General features: G+C 36.1%; 1 protein-coding gene across 2 annotated transcripts; it reads left to right on the top strand.

Annotated features, from left to right (window-relative positions):
* Window positions 1–76: 76 nt before the first annotated feature.
* LOC128225551 (uncharacterized protein KIAA0825-like) lies at window positions 77–21,448 on the top strand. 2 transcript variants are annotated; one of them, XM_052935415.1, is made up of 26 exons: window positions 77–121; window positions 1,257–1,411; window positions 1,561–1,729; window positions 1,960–2,162; window positions 2,435–2,569; window positions 2,915–3,492; window positions 4,090–4,233; window positions 4,732–4,967; window positions 5,563–5,706; window positions 6,303–6,421; window positions 7,384–7,537; window positions 8,033–8,223; window positions 8,594–8,773; window positions 9,328–9,450; window positions 9,882–9,972; window positions 10,626–10,719; window positions 11,513–11,624; window positions 12,034–12,088; window positions 12,847–12,899; window positions 13,975–14,114; window positions 14,575–14,735; window positions 15,196–15,337; window positions 15,769–15,871; window positions 16,450–16,553; window positions 17,900–18,105; window positions 19,063–21,448. In XM_052935415.1, exons 2-26 carry the CDS (start codon window positions 1,278–1,280, stop codon window positions 19,255–19,257), a joined length of 3,966 nt encoding a protein of 1,321 aa, XP_052791375.1. In that variant the 5' UTR covers window positions 77–121; window positions 1,257–1,277; the 3' UTR covers window positions 19,258–21,448. The 2 variants fall into 2 exon arrangements, with proteins under 2 accessions (XP_052791375.1, XP_052791373.1); XM_052935413.1 differs by having other exon boundaries at window positions 116–205.
* Window positions 21,449–21,723: the final 275 nt, after the last annotated feature.

Below are 21,723 nucleotides of genomic sequence, written 5' to 3'. Positions count from 1 at the left end.
TAATTTTACATGTTCAGGCTGGTACTCAGCACACCGATCAAGGTATATACCGAGTAAGGTACCAAAAGAAAAAATGCTATTCGAGAGACCTTTGATTTCTTCCTTATTTGCTATGCAAAATGTAAACAATTTTCCATTTATGGTAGCAACAGATTTTCCATGCTAAAATTCGTATTTTGAGTCATAAATATATGAAATTAAAAGGGTTTGTAAACGTTGTTGCTATTAAAATGTAAACATAACCAAAATCTTTAGAATTTGTGTTTTTTTTCTATTAGTCAGCGTTCAATTTTGACAATGAATCTTGATCCTATTTCTCTGCACATGTTACTCAGAAACAAGTTTTATCATTAAATCCGTTTATTGACCCATGCACTTACCAATGTTTTGCCCCAAGCCAGGCACATTGCACCAATAAGGGAACATATTTAACAGTGTTTATTTTTAAACAGAAGATATTGAACTGCCTTGATAGCTCAGTGGTAGAGCGTTCGCTTGGGTGTGGAAGGTCAGGGTCTTAAACCCTGGCCGTGTCAAACTGAAAGATGTAAAAACATGGTAACAGTAGCTCCCTTGCCAAGCGCTCGTCATTAAAAGGGTAGTAGTGGGAAAATGGTGTACTCAGTACTGGTTCAACCCATGAGTATCCCTTGTATCCAGCACATTATAGAACCAAGAAGTCTATTCACAATGAGTTAGGGTATGATACCCATATCTTTGTTATCTCACTCTGTTCCTTCAAGTCTTGCAATGTCTGGATTTGACTGCGAATTGCAGTCACTTCTATCTCATGTCACTTATGCCTTATGGCAAATCTAACAAGATCGTGATGGCGTCACAGGGGGATCAAGGCATAATGAAGCCAATAGGCATGGGCAGACCTTGATAAACTCAAATAAACAAACAAATTAACAGCAGATATATTTCAATTTGATTCATAGACCTTGTACATTAGTTAGACCATTTCTAATTGACAATGAAATTCACTTGACATGTGTGAGAAAACATTGATTAATATCGTACATTGAAATCAAAGGCAGTGATTGTTTGGTAAACTCTTTAATTAGCGAAGTGCTGTTTGTTTATCAAATTAAAGTATTGTCCTGTAATGAACCTGTAATTCTGTTCTGTAATTTCTCTATATGGTATTACTGGCATACCTTTTGGGAGCTAAGACAAAAAGACCTAGAGGCAAACAGTTCAATTGACTTGTACATGTAGATGTAAAATAATGTAAGTCAACATTTTTTTTTCAGCCAGTGTAGCAGCAAATAACCATGAGCACCTCAGTAGACTTCACTGATTGGGTGCCCCCCGTGGATCATCTGCTTGCCAATGGCATCCCCAGCATTGCAGCCCTAGACACCTATATTGCTGACCTTGATCTTGACCTGGAGGAAAATGCTAAAGAGTAAGTTATTAATGTAATGATAGCTGAAAGCCATTTGCCGTTTTTGTGGTACCATAGTGAAACATGACGATGGTTAATTTGCATATTGGGCAACAGGTAACCATCTTGTGAATTTATTAATAACGAACTTGCTATTCTTTCCTTTTTAGACTGGATACATGTTTGCATGACATGTTGAAGCTGACCAACACAATTGTCGGGAAGGAGTACATTACTCCTCGAGACGCCCTGCTGAGCATGCTGAGTACCCATGCCCTGGAGAAAGAATCGTGTTACGACCCTGACAGTGATGCAGTAACAGAAATACTATCACATGCTGTATGTACCAGTAGCTTACTCAGGGACTATAAATTATTCATCTAGCAAGAAAATCATTTCCAGCCAAAAATAAACAAGCATTCATTATAATAATAATATTATTATAAACCTATCAAAAGTGTAATTATGAAAGATCAAGGTCAGTAGATGGGGATGGTTGAAAATAAAGAAAGAGTAAAAAAATAAACTATATATAGAGTCATTACCTATCAGATATTCCCTCCACACAGTGGCACCAGCTGGACCAGGTTCCTGGCAGTGAAGAGGCCGTGTTTCAGGATCTGCTCACACTGGCATCCCAGCAGGGCCTCACCTTGCCCCTCAAGTCAGCTGTCGTTGACCCAATCGCCTCCACCATGTCTCTTAATGCTGTGTCCGACAACAGTGAGATACAAATTGCACAGCAGTGGGACCAGATCTCTCTTAGACTTAGGTATGCTGGCATTGTCCATTGTCATTTCTTTTCTGTAATTAATGATTTAGACCATCAAATGATATAAGATAACTCAAATAATAATTATAACTATGGATCATATTAAACTTAGTGGACTTGTGTACTAACTTTTTTAAAGTTTGTGTTTTAATTAAACAGTGACAAAATAAGTATATATGTCCATCACAAAAACATTCATTTAAATGAAATACTTTTTTATAAGCAGTAACATGTTTAAGTGTTATCCAGCTATTGATCTTCTATCCTTTTAGGCGTTACTTTCTTGAGCGTCTGTCCCACCTGCCTGTGGCACCGTACGAGCCTTTACTCAATGTGTGCGAGAAGCGACGTCTCATGTATGTACAGTCTCTTATCTCACTCCAGCCCGTGGACGAGGTCTGGGAAAGGTATGTGCTTATGCATTTAAGATTTCTTTTTCTTGTGCTCGAGCCAAAACCAAATAGTTTCAGTCATTGAAATTAAGATTTTCATGAACAAGCTCAAAAACTGTATGTTCATAATAGTATTATATTGGGATTATTCCACAAGCCAGAATGTATAAACTTACTTACAATAAAACCATGAAGCCAATATTAATATCCACTTTAAAGGTTGATTAAATTCTCTTAAAATCTAGGCAATCAAATGTGAAAATGTTAAAAATACCCAATAATTGCCGTATCTCATCATATACCATCAAAGAGAAACAGATTGTATTGGCATTCATAATTGTGAACTTGCTTATATGCTAGGTATCAGACGATGCGGCACCAGCAACTAGAGCTATGCTTGAGTCTATTAATGCCAGAGACGGAAACAGATGTCAACATTGTGAAAATCTCTGAGAACTGTGCTGAGATTGCACAGATCATCATACAAATGATGAATGAGGATTTTAGTGTTCTCAGCTCTGGTGTGATGAAAAAAGCACCCAAAATATTCCACGCCTTTCATAAAACCTACCTGGAGAAATACTCAGATGAGATGTCCGCCTTAGTTGATGAGGTAATGGATGAAATTCATGACACTTTAAAAAGGGTGAAGTCGAGCAATGCAATCAGTGGTCATAACTCCCTCCGGAGATCAAAAGTCAAAGGGGGCGGGGCAGCCATGCATGCCTCCCACAGTGTAGACAGTGTTGCCAGTATAGAGAACCAACCAATGGGAAGCCAGCCCACCCTGATCCCGCCTCAGTTCATCCGTATCATGTTGAATGTTGTAACAACCCTGCAGCAGATCGAAGACCACTTGGATGGCCTCCAGAAAGCTGCCATCTGGGATGTGGGCGGCATATCTATAAAGAAATCTCACAGGAAAGGGAGTCTCAAAGGTGATGTCCTGTTTCAAATTTCCTATCTAACCTTAAACTCATGTCAAAAGAAGCATAGGAAAATTTAGGAAAGTGTGTTAAAGTTTAGATACAATCTCCTTAATTGAAAGCTTCTAGTATGTAGTATGTAGTAGTGTATTATGTGTGTATAAACTGAACATGAACTGTTTTGCCTGAAATATGATCTCTGATATAATCATTGTACAATAAACACAGAAAGAAATAAGTTCATACATTGCCAGAATTAAAGTTTAAGCTAAAGAGTCGGTTGCTGTGTCTAGCACCCATTTGCCCTTGAGGAGACTAGCTTGTGCAACCTTTTGCCTTCTTAGAATTGCATGCTTTAGATATTGAAATGTTTCCCTTGTTTTGATTAAAATAAATAAAAATACAAATAAACTTAATACATCTAGCAGTTGAAATAATAAAAATGAGTTTTATTGAAGTAGTTTTACTACTACAATGAAACACCTTTCTATCATTTTTAATACATGTAGTTTTTAAAGTTTTGTCTTTTTCACCTAATACCCATATCAAAACCTTGCTAAAGCCCTATGGCCAACTTTTTTCCACAATGCTGTGCTGGTGTTGTTACAGGAGTGCTAAAGCCAAGTTCCAGTCCTGATATAAACAAGCGGCCAGCGAGTGCCAGCCTGAGTATTGACTCAGACTTCTCAGATATGACGGCCTCCTGCATTTCAACATCATCTGTGCAGTTTGATACCCAGCCTACACCTAAAGGTAGGGGTTCCAAACTCAAAGAGATCTTTTGATTGAGGGCTTGAGTAATGTTAGTTTAGCAACCCCCAAAAGGAGTTTACCAAGCATGAATGCAATATGAGAAAGAAGGTCTTGAAGTTCAATATACATTTATAAACATACAATACTAGTAGATTATGAATATATTTCTAACTGATTTATAGATTTCAATAAATGAGATACTAAATATACATGTTGGTATGACTTAAGGAAATGTTTTGATAGAATATATTCTATTTAATACATATATTTTTTGTTTCAATTTATAACATGGTGTACTATTTGTGGGTTTTCACTAATCGATCAGTCTGTGAATTTTAAACCTAGCAAGAAAGAAGTTAACAAATTAGTTCCAATGATCAAATTTTAAACCATACAAAATTTGACAGAACTGAATAAAACATAAGGATACTCACACGCAAGATATAGGATCTTGCAAAATTATTCATGTTATTGTACGATAAATTTGTTCAATCCCAGTGCAAGTAGTTGAGAAGATGAAGCCGGAGGAGAAGGTTCGTTGGAGCTGGAAGATGATCTTCAAGCGTGTGGCCCCAGACCTGGCGACGTCCATAGAGCATGAGATTCACACATGCCTCAAGGCGAGTCTGGATGTGGAGGTCCAGCAATGGACATCGTCACACACTCTTGAGACTGTGCCCGTACTTGACAGCCTGGTGGGCGGCAGACTTGACTACCCTCGAGTCATCTCAAAGGTATTTATTATGAATATTATGTGGCATTTTTGATGGGGGTAACATTGGTGAAAAAATAGTAATTTTTTTAAGTAGCAAATGAAATTATCAAAGATACATACATCTCATTGTGTATGGCTTTGTTTTTATTTTTCTTAAATTCATGTAAAAATGTTATTTATGCCAATTTATATTGATGTGTTTCATTCATGCCTAAAATGTCCCAGATTCCGTCAAAAAGACTGGAACTTAATAGCTAGTAGCTAATTATTAGTATTGCTTCTGGGCTAAATCAAAATCCTAGTAGAAGAAGCATTACTTTTAATAATTACCTCTTAAATCTCAGCCTACCACAGAGTTCATGTCAGAAGTAGAGATCAACCTGGGAGTGGCCAGAGCTGCGGCTGAGGGCTACCTTCACCCAATTAGTACAGCTTTCCTGGACAAGCACATGGACTTAATTGTGGCTACATTTCAGGGTACCGGTACCTCAGTGTTCATGAAGGCAGTTGAGGTCTACCTTGGAGTGGCCAGGGCGGTGGTTGAGGGCTATCTACAAGCCATCAGTAATGATTTCCTGAACTGGCACACATACTTAACTTTTGCAACATTTCAGGGTACCTCAGTGTTTATGAAGGAAGTAGAGACCTACCTGGGAGTAGCTAAGGCTGGGGCCGAGGGCTATCTCCACCCTGTCAGGACAGCCTTCATTGACATCACCAACACCTGTCTCAAAAACTTCCACTCCCACCTACTGAAGGTGAAAATATAAAGATTCTGATATGACTCTGTCAGGTTACCAGTAGTCTGTTTAGTTTAGTTTAAACTTATTTATTTTACAACGATTGTGAAACAAATTATCACAACATTAAATTTGTCAATCTTGTTGGCCAGATGTTAAGCTAGAGTGTGGTTTTGTGTTGTTATGGAAACCGGAGTACCCAGTGGAAACCAAGATTTCCAGCTTTGGTACCATACACCAAAGTCACATGCACAGAGGTTGGGAATCAAACCAGGGTGGCTATGAGTGAATGTGGGTCATTAGGCTCTACACATGTGGCATTGTGTAAACAGGAGATGATAATAAACATCATGTTGGAACAAGGTTTTGTAATTAATGTCATAAATAGGAAAAATAAACAAAGTTAATAATTGTTTATTTATATTGTGAAGTTAAAGAACATTCTATTAAAAGAAAAAAAATCTGTTAAGCCTATATGTACATAAAACAGGCAATTGAATACTAGGTGAAATATTTAATTGGGATCTTGAATCAATGGATTGCCCAATGAAAGCCACGAAGATTAAGTAAGTAAGCCATAGTAAGTGTGAACGCTTTCATTTTTTTTCTCATAGATAAGTGAGGAGATACCCCTCCAGTCGCCCATCCAGAACCTGTACACACTGCTATCCAGCGCTGCCTACATCAGGAACCAATTGCTCCACTTTGATATCGTTCTCGCACCAGATGACAGGTATGAAGTTTTGTCCTCTCACAAGATGAAAGGTAGGAAGTTTTGTCTTTTAACTTGAAAAGGGGAATTATACCAGCTTTATCGTAATTGATCTTGAAATAATATCTTTATGGAAGTCTGAAGAATATTACTCCCTAAAAAGGGCCAAAACTTCCAAAATTGGGTCCTCTGAAGTTCAGAATATTCAATAATTTATGATTAAACTTTCAAAATTGAAGGCTTAAAAGTAAAAAAAATAAAACCTAGTGTTAATGTTACTGTTATGGACACATTTTCTCGAAGTCTCGAATAAAAATTAAAAGTTTTAATGCCCATCTGTGGAGTTGGTATGTTATAGTTATCTTTAAGTATTTATCTGAATTGGTTTACAATAGTGGAGAAAATCTCAGACAAGAGCCTTAAACTTTTTAAAAAAAAAATGATGACAAGGGAGTTCATTCTTCCTGTTTCAATTTCTTAAGGGATGCCACATGGCGAGTTCCATTGGATTGCTCCGCATATCACTCTGTTAGAACACAACTTATAAGATATAAAGCAATGACATACATCAAAATAGTGCTATCCAGGTTGATATAAAAAAGGATAATAAAAAAAAACAAGAGCAGGACAGTTTTCACCTAAATAAAAAAAGGAATATCAGCAGGGCAGACGATTGATATCTGATATTTGTGTAGTATTTATGGGCTTAAATTGAAATTATTATCAAACACTCCTGCTGCTTACTGAGACCATCGCCTAGCCAAAGGTTACAAGTGCTACGTACAATACAAACCTACATTGCTAGATAGGTAGGCATATTCTCCAGGTTGTACAGCAAGAATCTGTGTTTATCCTTAAAAACAAGCACATTTTGGTCACATTTAATGCACTTGAGACTATAATAAATTTATGAACATCATCCATTCAGCAATATTATATGAGTATTTTTATCATATACATAATATATATTAATGTTCTTGCAGTAAGAAGCCATTCAGCCTGCAGTACAAGCAGTTTGTGGAGCTTGTGGAGAGCCTCACTTCAACAGTGGTCCAGCGTCATGGCAACTACATTGCCACCTCCGTCCTCCACGATACAGATAGCCATAACTGGACAGAAAACAAGGAGTTCTTTGAGGTTAATTATGCTTATTATTAGGAGAAACTCTTTTGATTGCATGCGCTATTTTTGATAGCCATTGGTATAAATGGATTTAATTTGATTAGAGCATGTATAAACTAATGTCTTGAATTTGAGTCTAAGACTCAGACTCAGAAAAGTGAAATACTTGTTTTTTTGTAAAGATTCTAATGTAGATGCGGAGATGCTTATAACTGTTGAACCTGTTACAAATACGTTCTACAATCAAACAGACATCTTTTGTAAAGGAATGTTCTATTAAAGATATTTTGAAACAATTTGATAATTTCAATTTTTTTAGGCTCAGTCTCAAACTCTAACTCAAGATGTTAGTAAATACAGACCCAGTTGATTATGAATTTCAGTTCATTAATCACACTGCAGCAAACCATCACATAAAACTGTTTTTTTTTTAAAGTTTATAGAATATATTATAAAAATGCTATGTCTGGCAATTATATGCCACTATTGTTATTTCCTATTGTCCTACAGGCGGAGCGTTGTTCATTTCCTGTGCAGATGTGGCACTACTACTTGACAGGCATGCAGTATGACATGTGGAGCCTGTTACCCCCGAAACTGGCCCAGTCCACCTTCGCGGTCATCCTGCATGATTCACTGCAGATTCTCACACATAGATACACACACGCCTCCCCATCATTCCGTAGGGTCGGGCAGTTCAGGTAGGTGCAACTTGCTGAATTGGAAATATCCTCAATTTAATCAAGGACCTAAAAAAGTAAATTTAAATAAAGGCAAGTTCAAGTTCAGGAAAGAGCAAATGAAATATAATTTTTGTTGCACAGTGATGTGTAATGAACAATTCTGTACATAACTTAAACTTCAAAAAGGTAAAAACTTCAAAAAGGTAATAAATTCTAAATTTTGGAGGGAATAAGAAGGTGGATTATCAACATGTAAGCGAAATGTTTGGGCAAGTGAAAGTGACTTCTCGCAAGTCAATGTGATCGGTGAACAGGCAAAAAAAAAAAGAAAAAGAGTTTTTGAAATTTAAATAAACAAATCAGTAAAATCCATAGACATTCATTTCAGGTGTGACATTATGACGATCCTGCTTTGTGTCAGCGAGCAGCTGTTCTGGGTGAGTGGGTCATTGTCACGGGTGCTAGACGCAGGCCATACCCAGGCGCCACACTATGCCATACACAACCTGTGTACAACACTCCTGTCAGCCATGGTGGTTATTGCCGCACCGCTACCCGTTATGTACAAGTAAGATATAGTTTTCGAGTCTCAGTATTGTGACTACATAAAAGTCTTTCGTCTTTATTCTATTTCACATCCAGTACCCTCCACCTTCTTACACCCACCATGCCTTTCACATCCTTTGTACAATTCATTTTTCAGTGATTATAGAGCTGCACTGCTTCCTTTCCTGAAAAAATTTAGCCTAGAAACAGCTGAGTCTTTTATTTTTGTGAGTTGCTTCAAACTTGCTGACTTGCAGTTCTTAATGTCTACTACTCGTCTTTTTACCATGTATGAAGCAGTAATTTTGTAAAAAAATCATCAACACATGCAATAGGGCAGAAAACATTTCTAAAAAGAGTATTCTTACCCTTCTTGGCATTACCACATTTAAAGATTATGCTTGTTTCAATTTAGTGCTCAGGGCTGAAGGATGAAAGCTGCGATGTAATGAAATTATTTATCATAAAACATGAATCTTTTATTGTCTGTATCAGCAGTTTGTTTGAATTTCTACTCTTTTGCAAAGTTATTAGAAAAATGCATTTTTAATGTGTATATGTATGACTGTTAATCAGGGTGAACAAGAAGGGATTCCGTTACCGACAGCGACGAAAGAGCCTCACCCAGGGAGACCGAGGCAACAATACTAACTGGCTTGCCTGGATACGGCCAACCATCCTGGACAAGACTTCCAAGAGGTACAGTAATAACATGGGCCCAAATTCAGTTAATTTAGTGATGAATGTTTTCAAAATATACTCGGTGCAAATACTTTGTTTTGAAAATGTTTAGCTAAGAGCTACAATAATGTCAAAAGCTTTATTGTTTCGGCTGATTTTACTATAAATTGGATGTTCGTAATCTGGGTAATAAGGTTTGTTTTGGTAGCAATTTTCTCAAAGATTTGACATGTTAGTCATCAATTGTCTTTGATGTCTGTCCTAATAAATGTTTTGATCATAATTTTGGAATTTTTAATTCCAGGGTATTCGAAAAAAGGTTTTTTTGGTTGCTATCGGTATGTTTATGCAATTAATTAATCAGAATTAAATCATTTTGATGTATAGGAAAAGTGTATGGATAGACATGAATAGACACAGTAACTGGGGCATATGACCAATTGTTTCAGTTTGAATGATTTGCGCACCACCGTTGCCCTGTACCTGCACACTAAGCTGTTACTACGGCAACCAGAACTCAACTTCCCACTCACACTTCAGGTAACTGTTGAGGGAGAAATGGGAAATAAGACAGAATATATATACATATTTCTTATGTCCATTGTATGTGTTTGTAAGATTTTATGAACATTTTACATGTTCTTCTAAATAGACTGATTTCTGAAACACAGAAATGAGGTATCCTCATTGGAATAGTCGCCATGGTTAAGGTTGGCTTGTTGTCTATAACAAAAACACCAAACATAAAGATATAAATTTGGATCTCCAAAATATGTTCACGGTGACAAAGTGCATATGCATAGCAAGATCCATCACTTTGGCTAAATTCCTTGTTCAGTTTTGCCCCTTATTTAACTGAAAAAGTAGAGCAGTGTTGACGTGTGCTTGTTGTTTTCAAATCCAACATACATCATTAATTAAGCATTCAGATTGCTTTCATGGCCAATCAGTTATTGATGAATATACAGTGTCCATGATACATGACACCAACGAGTCTATGTATTGTCAGAGCTTTGGTGACCTCTATGTTGTCATACAAAAGCTTTTAACCTTGGCCATTACTCAAATTTGGTTATTAAGATATTCTTCTGCATCTTGGTACATATGTAGCAAGACCCATACCTCTGGCTTTACTAATTGTTGAGTTATGCCCCTTGTTTCATTGAAAAAAACAACCAGTGTTTGTTATGCAGGCCTACTTTATGAAGGACTACACCTTGTCCATCCTGTTTCTGGCCCAGGCAGTTACATCTAGTCAATCTGAAACACCGACAGACAATGCAACAGGTATGTTATATAATCTGAAACACTGACAAACAATGCAACCAGTATGTTATATAATCTGAAACACAGGCAGACAATGCAACAGGTATGTTATATAATCTGAAACACCGACAGACAATGCAACAGGTATGTTCTATAATCTGAAACACCGACAGACAATGCAGCAGGTATGTTATATAATCTGAAACACAGGCAGACAATGCAGCAGGTATGTTATATAATCTGAAACACAGGCAGACAATGCAGCAGGTATGTTATATAATCTGAAACACCGACAGACAATGCAACAGGTATGTTATATAATCTGAAACACCGACAGACAATGCAGCAGGTATGTTATATAATCCGAAACACAGGCAGACAATGCAGCAGGTATATTATATAATCTGAAACACCGACAGACAATGCAACAGGTATGTTATATAATCTGAAACACTGACAGACAATGCAACCAGTATGTTATATAATCTGAAACACAGGCAGACAATGCAGCAGGTATGTTATATAATCTGAAACACAGGCAGACACTGTAACATGTATGTTTTATAATTTTAAATACAGGCAGACATTGCAGTAGATATATTATAAAAGACTTCACAACTTCAGTCAACATTGTTTCAGTATTGGGGTAGGAACAGTTTGAAATACTATCTACTGATAAATCAGTGTTAAAAGCTATGCAAATCCACAATAATAATTATTCAGTAAGATAACTACCGGCCATTAAATGCAGAAAACTGTTAATTTCAAGTTATGCAATTGTGGTATAAAGTGTTGTTTGTACTCTATATTTCAGACCTGCGTACAGGGCCAGACCGGGAATTCATCTTGTCGCTGTTCCGTGTTCTTACTTTCGCCCCTGGCTTCACTGACGGGCTCTCCAAGGTCATACTCCCTCTCATCGACAGGTATGGGCAAGGAAATAAGGGCTCTTTGTATTACAGTATCAAATCAGTAACAAGATCTGATTTAATATACAGTGTACATTGTACACTAATGGCATTAAATGGCATAATGTCTTCCCTCTGTAATTTGTTTAATGAAATTATCATTTGATTCCATTTTAAAAAGGGGCTCTTATAAATCTTTTCATTGATTTAAAATGTTATGATATAATTACTCAATCTGGGCAGCCTGTCGTCTTTGTCAACAGATATTTACTGAATTTTGTATTGTGATTGACAATAATTTTGTCATGTTTGCATTGAATTGTTATAAAACGTAATGAGTGAATTTAGAACATTGGAGAATAGTCTTGACTTAGATGGATATTTCACTTTCCAAGTGTTAGGACTATTCAGATGTTGTTTGTTACAGGACAAATGCCTGGGATCACCTGGACACCAGACATGTGCCGGGGAGAGACATCCCTGTAAGATGGTGTTTGCATTACACATTTTGCATTTATTTATATTTGGATGAACTAATGGTATCTAAAGAAGGTTGTGTAAATAAACAAGCTGCTACTGTATTCAAAGTCAGAGCAAAAGAAATTGAAAGGATTTCGGTAATCATTAGGAACTTCCACAGTTTATTTGAAGGACCTAAACACTAAAATCTTTAAAAAGCCAATATGTATGTCTTTTTAAGGCAAGCATATAACATGTGTCCTTTTAAACATGCGTAGGTGTATTTTATTAGATTTTGGCTTAAATACCATTTGCTTATTTACATAAGATTAGGAATGGTTTAAAGGTGCCACAATGTTTGATCAAAACAATAATGTTATGTGGCTTTGTGTTATCGGCTTCTATTTCAATAAAGACATTCGAATTTTTGTTACCAGAAAGATAATTTAAGTCACTGTCTTATTACATATTGGTAATATGATAGATAGGGACATTTTGAGATTAAAATTAACATATCCATACTTGCAATAGTCTTTCCGTATAAATGGAAACAGAATTTCAACAAATTTCTGATATTTTTTTTTCTAAACTCCTTATACCATCAAGAAAAAGGTTGTTTGTTTTACTTTCACAAAAGATAGCTTTTAAAATGTTATAACTTTTGGCTACTTTGGTATTTTTGAAGGTCCTTTCGTTTGAAAATTTGTGTAGATCTGAAACATATACGTTATTTTTCTGTCACATAATCTGTTATAATGAAATGTTTCCATGGATTTTTCAGCTGCCTGTTTGGATGGAGTGTGTTCTAGAGTGCATGAGGCCATTTGTTCTCAGGTAATTCTTTCCTTGTGCATTAAAGATGCACTCTTATTCGCAAATAAGATTTAACACAATTTTAAAAATGTTTAAATATACCAACAAGGATGAATAAATGTGGAAAGCAATGGTTCTTATGAAGGATAGCAAGTTAATTTGGAAGAAAGGTGCAGAAAACACAGTACTTCTACCTTATGGGTCAATACTAAAATATTAAATGATTGGTGAATGCTTAAACTTTTACTGTGATCTACTAATAATTATTATTATAGTCGATCACAGTAAATCTTTAAGCATTCACCAATCATTTAATATTTTTGCATTTTCAGCTATAAAATATACAGTTACAATCTTGTTATCAGTTTTTGATATTTTCCATAAATGCATTATTTTGTAAGTAGTTAAAGGTTTATCACTCAAAATTTATGTTTGTCATACATGTGTATGTATTGATTTTGAATAAGAGTGTCACTTTAAAGATTATCATATTGTAATTATAGGCTGACAGCTTTCACATATAAGGGTGGGTCTAAACTTCTTTTGAATGATCAAAAAACTGATGAGAAATATGCCAATCTATGGGTTGTTCCAGTGAACTCGAGTTTCACTGAGTGCTTCAAGATGGTCATCCACTCATTTATCGGTTAAGTTATTGTTGCATGTGTGGTCTGTTTTTGGTGTTTGTATCTGTGTATATCTGTGTCTCTAGTTCAGTGTAACTTTGGTCATTGCTTTGTACCACTAAACAGGGTCAATATCATAAGTAACTGGGTAAGAAGGTGACCCAATATACGGGGCAAAGGTTACCATCTCTGGTCAGAGCAAAGCTCTATATCATGCCAACAACCTGTTTACATTGATCAATTCTTAGGAAATGTTTTATTTATTGATCGAAATCGTAAAATAAGAGGCCATTTCGGTACTATAAAATTTAGTAACCCAATATGGAAAAATATTGGGTCAACATGTGACCAGTCCTGGACCAATGGCATCGCGTCATTTATGTTGGAGGTTTGATTTTTAAATTGATGACTTCTAGGCTTGTCCCTTTAGTTTTAGTGTACAATTGCCAGAAAACTAGTGCTTATTTCAGAGTGTTGAAATCAATGATCGACTACGTATTGACTGAAGCCGAGGCAAAGAAGATAACACCCATCTCCTCTGTTATTGAAGAGCTCCCTTGTGGCTGCCGATCTCATGCCACAGCCACTCCCAGATACAAGAGAGCAGAAGGTATGGTCTCATTTGAATATTGAACCATTTAACGGGCACTAAAATACATAACTTACCTTATACTTGGCTCCTGAGGTCAAGGTCACAGTCATAACTTGCAAGCAAAAGATACAAGATTATTAAATTTGTTGGGGTTTTTTCTCCAAAAGTTGTCTCCCATGGAGAGGACTGATAAGCCACCTACTTCCTTATAGATCTAAGCATGAACAATACTAGATATCAAATATGAGAAATGTTTTGATGTTCATGTTTTTGTACTCTCACCTATTTAAGTTGTCCACCAGTGTTATAACATAGCTGAAGGCCCTAAAACTATTCCCACTTGTTTTTCCATTGAATGGGTCACGGTGGACTATATATTGAAGCTAATTGTAGGCCACATGATTGAAGACATGTTTTGTTGCCCACAAGTGTTATAACATTACTCAAGGCCTTGGAACTATTCTCACTTGTATTTCAGTGGTCCGTGACACGGTGGACCATATCTTGAAGCTTGTTCTAGGCCAGATGGTGGAGGACATGTTTGTGTTGCCCACAAGTGTTATAACGCTTCTCAAGGCCCTGGAACAACAATGTGCCAGCCGGGGCCTCAAGACACCCCACCACTGTGTCGGCACTAAGGTATGGATCAGTATTTTATGCCCCTTAATAAGGGTATATTGTAATCACACCATGTGCATGTGCAAGTGTTTTTTATTCTTATTTTTCAGTTTTTAGCAAAGGTTAAACTACTCCCATATACATTTTAGGAATTTAGCTTAATAATTAACGTTCCTCAGAAAAGTTCATGTGCCTTGCATATCAATGGAATATTCTAGTTTTCTTGTACCACCAATGTGTAGCCCTGTCCCTTAGTGTGTACCTGCCCTGAGTTCAGTATAGACTAACAGTTGCTTACACTACAAAACTGTTTTGTTTAGTATCCCTATTACATCACAGCATATTCACTGCAAGCCGGGAACCAAACTGCAAGCATCGGCCACAAACACATATAATTAGCCTTAACTGAACTCAGTGCCCATATATCAGATGACCATGCCCAGACACTCATGGCTGATTGACTTTATCTCTTCTATTCCAGTTTGTTGCTCTGTCCCTACGTGAGTACCTGTTGAACACAACCCTGTTGTCAGATGACCTTGGGTTGACCTTGACCCCAGCACTCAAGGAGGAGTTCAAACTACTGGCTGACTGTGTGTACCATGTCCTTGTGTCTGGGAAAGGTAGAGTTTTTATCTGATGGTAGCTAATTAAACGAAAACTGTTTCAAACCATTTTTTGATATAGAATTAAGAATGTGATACATTCTACCGTAAATGTTTGGGGCCCTTCTGCCCTCTATCTCTCAAAAACATATTGTTGGCTGTAATGTAAAATGTGTTTGAGACATTAACATGAAACTTAGTAACCATGTTTGCCTTGATAACAGTCATATGTATCAAAAGTAACGTAACTCAGGCTAAGATAGTTCTTGAATTATGTCTTTTGACCAACTGATAGAAACAAACGTCCTCTTGCATGAGTGGCTATTGCCTAATGAAGGAACAGTTTATTATTGTTGTTATTTCTATCACCTTGTAGATGTATTGTATTAGAACTATAATCCATGGTATTCAGCACCTTTAGTGATAACTCTCGTCGTTTGTTCTTTTAGTGAAGAGCAGTTCGACCCCGCGTCTTGCTGGTCGGTTCTGTAAAGACAACAAAGAGTGGATCAATGACAAGGTTCAGATCCTCATTAACTACCTGGGCAGCGAGTAAGTGCACTTCATCTTCTTGCACATATCATGTTGGGTCATCAATGTAGATAGTTCTCTTTCAGAAACATGGAGTTGTCATGGTGGCTTGAGCATCATAGGTCATCTTTTGAATTGTCTAATTTCATTTTAAACTCATACCCTCCATGAAAAAATAAAAGGATATCATTTATATTGTAAATAGATGACAGTAAAACAATAAAGCGGCTTTTCATATTACAAAATGAGTCGAAATTAATTTCAACTTTCATGATTCATGCAGGGGACAGAACCTTAATGGCCTCTTTTAAGCACAGACAGAATGTAACCCTTGTTAGAGCTACCCAGGATCTTTAACGTGCACCAGTGTATAGCACTGTCTCACGGGACCACAATTTAACATCCCACCTGGAAGACAATTACTATTTATTTGGTGGTGGGGCGGGGAATCGAACCTGCGACCACTGGATTGACAGTCAATTGTGTTATCACCAGATCATGGATCCGCTACACCTTGGTCTGGCCAGGGATTTCCTCTTTTTAAACCAATGTAAAAGGCACATGGAAATGTATGTGCATCAATTTGTTTCTGGCTTTAGATTATTTGATGGTGGGAGCAACCCAGTGTTACAGGGGTCAACAGGGGAATTCCAGGAGCAATTTTACCAGGGCTTGGCCATGGACCTCCTTTCTACAAAACATGGTGAGGAACATAGATTTAGATATTTTTAACCATTAATGGATGAGACAAGTTCTTGAATTCGAAAAATTTACTTTTGCTGGCCCTTTAAAGACAATTAAGCAGCTATGAGTTGAAATGTGTCATCAAAATTAATTTTTGAAATTTTCAGTTTTTGGCATCATATCAAACATGTTTCACATAAGTAGACACATAAAGCATTATCTTCAAAGTTCATGTGATGACGATCTTAAAAACATGCTACACAATGGGCGCCAACATCTAGTTAAGTCATGAGACATATTTTCATATACCTTCAACATGAAAGACGCAATTGCATTGGTCCAGGACTGGTAATGTGGTGACCCCATATTTTTCCATATTGGGTCACCAAATGGCGTCTATATTCTGATAAATAAATGAAATATTTAAACATATTAACAGGTTGTCTATGCTTTGCTCTCACCTGATATGTTTTCCTTTGCCCTGTATATCAAGTCACCTACTAATATCCTACTTACATCATAATTACTTTTAGACCTATTTATGTTTGTCGCATTTCAAATATTATTTAAATACACAAATAATGCGTATGATAAGCTTTGTTCTTCAAAAGGCTCAATTTAAGATCACATGTATCAAGAATTTAGTATTTCCATTAAATTTCATCAAAATATCTAGAAATAACATGTTAAGCATTGAACACCCTATTCTGTCTTTAATTTGCATGTTATTTCCATAAAGGGCAAATTTACCCATCAAGCATTTCTGTTGGTCATAATAGAATAAATGTGTCTCACTTGTAAAGAATATCTTATTGGCCAGTTTCTTTACTCAACACAAGGCTTAGAGGTTTTGTTGGAAATTCAATATATAGGCACGACATTCTCTTGAAACCTTTCCCTGAATACAAGGACATGGTACACACAGTCATTAGTTTGAACTCCACCTTGAGAGCGGGGGTCTAAGTTTGGTGAAATCACTAGTTTGATACAAATTAATATACAAGTTTACCATATATATTACATGCTTTCTGGTGGTTTATACACATTTATCAGTAAACTCAAAATGATATATCACTGCTTCAGTAAGGAAAAAAATGTTTGTTTTAGTATAAGATTGCAATTTCACCATGTGAACATCCAATGTAAATATTTCAATTGTGGCTATGCCATGTGTGATATATACATTTTAATTCTCACTTTGTGATACATTTAACCATCTTCCTCTAAAACAAACAATTATCTATATACTGGTAATAGATTTTGTGAAAAGAAAACAGACATTGTCTTAATACATAATTGAAATGTGGTCCAAGAACAAGAAACAAGTAATGACATCAGCCATAAATAAAACAGTTTATACACCAGGTGATGAGGACATGCAGCGCCTATACTGGCTGCTTCACCACAACCAGGACTGGCTCCATCGCCAGCTCGACATCCGACACGGTCTGCTCCTGGCTCGCCCGTTCTCTGACACAGAGGGGTTCCAGCTGGACATGACCCCTGCAGCTCCAGCAGACTATAACCCCATAGTGGAGCATCAGAAGATTGGCTCATACAAGTTTGACCATGTGAGTATTGGCATAAATAAAATAAGCTTTTATAAAATATATAAAAAATATCAGGAAATAAACCTTAGAACATAGGCACAGGCCATTGTGCAGTAAAAATAACTTGGACTGAATTTATACAAATAAAATAATATTACAAATATACTCAAGAGTTGCAAAATCATTGAACTTTTTTCGTACAATTAAGACAATTATTTAAGCCATTGGTCTTAGGAAGCGTTTGAGAAACTACCGTATACATTTTGTAGGAAATACTGTAAATGTTTTGGGCAATGATTTAGGGCCCTGTATTTAAGGCAATGATTGAGGTCCTCTTTTTCAGGCAATGATTGAACTCTCCTATTTCATATGATGCTTGAGTTCTTGTATTTCACTCAATGCTTGAGGTCTTGTATTTCATGCAATGATTGAGGCCCTGTATTTCAGTCAATGAATGTAGCCCTGTATGTCATGGCAATGATCAAGGCCCTATATTTCAGTCAATGACTGTGGCCCTGTATGAGTCATGGCAATGATTGCGGCCCTGTAGTTCAATCAATGACTGTGGCCCTGTATGTCATGGCAATGATTGCGGCCCTGTAGTTCAGTCAATGACTGTGGCCCTGTATGTCATGGCAATGATTGCGGCCCTGTAGTTCAGCCAATGACTGTGGCCCTGTATGTCATGGCAATGATCGAGGCCCTGTATTTCAGTCAATGACTGTGGCCCTGTATTTCAGTCAATGAATGTGGCCCTGTATGTCATGGCAGTGATTGCGGCCCTGTAGTTCAGTCAATGAATGTGGCCCTGTATGTCATGGCAATGATTGCGGCCCTGTAGTTCAGTCAATGACTGTGGCCCTGTATGTCATGGCAATTATCGAGGCCCTGTATTTCAGTCAATGACTGTGGCCCTGTATGTCATGGCAATGATTGAGACCTTGTATTTAGGGCAATATTTGATACCCTATACTTCAGGCAATGATTGAAGACCTAACAGTGGACTGGGAGAAACTCCTGCAGGCGGACCTGGGCCTCAGTGAGGTTGGGTTCCGCTCTCTGCTGTACAACCGACACGAGATGCAGGACGGAGCATACCTTGAGGACTCCGAGAAGAAACCTGTCACTGCTCTCCGCGCCATGTTTGAGAATGACCCCAGGGAATTGAGATAACCCTTAACCTTCAACAAAATAATGTACATAATATAGGCTATACATTGTCAATGAGGCAGTAGGGCAGAAGCTGTTTTTGTGATATCTTACCTTTGTAGCAAAGGATCAGCAGCAAAGGTCAAAGTTCAATGAACGTTTTTCACATGTATCATGAATTATATGCGCAGTGTACAATAAACTTTGAATTTTTTCCCACCAATTATTTAAGACTAGATTAACTGGTGTGTAATTTTGAAAACAATCTTTTTAGATGTTACTAAATAGTTTTCACACAAATTATAGTATCTTACTGAACATTATTATTATGCAGTGTATGTTGAGCAATTGTTATTTTCAATATGGTTGTTTATTATCACTTAGATTGAGTAATTTTTCATTTGCATATTCATATACTGGATTGTAACCACTTTTTGGCCCCTACAAATTATTCCCTCACCCTGTAAAATCTTTGTTTAACAATTCCATTATGATCGTTTTTCATCCATAAGATATTTTGTGTGCAAATGAAGCTTCAAAATAGGGAAAATAATCTCTTTCTCTGAAAATGAGTAATTTATTAGCAAAATTGAATTTGCACCAGGTTGCACCGTCTTCCAGCGGGGGATTACTCATTTCCTACCGCTCAACAAAATGGAAATATTTCACCCAAAACTTGTTAAACAGAGAAATATGTTTCATATTATAAAAAATTGGAAGAAATATCCTATTAAGTTCTCGATCAGGAACATTTGATTTTCATTTGTTTAAATATTAGTGTAACTTTTCTAGGGTGGGAGAATTATGGGTAAAGTACACTGTCATTTCAGTGGTTTTTACTGAGGCCTATTGTTCTCCCTATTAAATTTCATTCAAAATATTCGAGTATTATTCAAATTTTTAAAGCCATTCATTATTCCGCCATTTCTGGGTGAAAAAGGGGTCCTTACCAGTATGGTTAATATTTCCCCCCAAAAAAGTGATTAGAAAAGAGATCTCAGATTAGAATGCTTGTAGCCAGAAATTTTTGGTCAGGTATTTAAACAAGTCAAGAACGCTGTACCGCCTTGATCTAATAATGTTACAATAGCTGTTACACATACAGATGGTATGTACCTAACCAAGTATGGCATTTAAATTGTTTATCTTTGAGATTGTTCAGCTCAATATCTGTTTGAATATACATAGGTATATTATAAAATCATATTAATGTTACCAATATCAAATATATCAGAATTTCTTGTTCAAACACAAAATCTTATATACACATATAATAAGTGTTTAAGTTGACAAATTATGGTGACTTGTTTCTTGTTGACATGTGTATGTAAGTCAAATATAAGGTTTGACAACAAACACTTTATGGCATTAGTTAGTATACTAAGCTTGTGATGTGCCATTCATCTAGATGTTTGGTGTACATATTGATATTAATTGTACAAATATCTTTGTTCTTTCAAGTGAACAATATTTACATTTGCATAATTCATTTAAGCCATTGTCAAATGTTCTACGCAGATTTTTGAATATCATCTTTTATTTTTTATAAAGATAATTAAATAAAAGTATCAATTGAAGAACTTCCACACTTTGCAACTGTTAATTAAGATTTGTTTTATTATTTCAGCTACAAAGCAAATTTTTACACTGAACTAAAATATCCATCTGAGTAAAATTACAATTTATTTAATTTTATGTATCTATACAGACCTTAATTTAGTTTTCTTGAATTTTGCTTTCAAAACTCAAATATGACAATCTTGTATAAAGACGTTCTCCAATTGAAACTTTGTATGTCAGTCATTTAGCAGGAGTTAAAATTCTTAATTACATATTCTATTTTTTTCATAGGTTTTGGTATGCAAAATATTTGATGTTATTTCAAGTGAAACTGATATTCTATGTTACATTTAGAAACTGAATGTTACTATACCACAGTCGCCTGACATGATTATTATAATATGTCTGTCGTGTTTCCCTTGTCTGTGATATAGAACTGGGTTGTGATCAATCCAGTTTTCCATAAGTGCAATACACAACTGTCTCAAGTGTTTGTTTTTTAAGTTATCCAGGATGTCATGTTTTCCCATCATCAAGTTGTGGTACTCTTGTTTCACTTATTATTTATGTTCTGTAGTGTTTATCTCCCTTTGACACAAACCTATCCTTGTTACTGTGCTATTATATTGAATATCCAATAAATATTACTAAGTTATGATTTGTTCGTAATTCTTTGAAATATCTTGATATTTATAAGAAGAAAATCATTATTAAAGGCGCACGATATAGATTGATGCCAATTTGTTTTCTTTTTTTCATGCATTATGCTTTTTTATCATTACAGTCAAATGAGTGAAATATGATTATGCATTATAAATTAATGCTTTTTGCATCAATCTTTGTTGCGTGTTAAATTTGATTAAACTTAAAACTCTAAAATAATGGGTTTAACTTTGTTTGTATATCACCCTTTTAAGTTTATTTAAAATA

The sequence above is a fragment of the Mya arenaria genome, chromosome 3, assembly GCF_026914265.1.
Source record: "Mya arenaria isolate MELC-2E11 chromosome 3, ASM2691426v1".
NCBI lineage: Eukaryota > Metazoa > Mollusca > Bivalvia > Myida > Myidae > Mya > Mya arenaria.
This window is presented reverse-complemented; position numbering and strand designations above follow the sequence as displayed.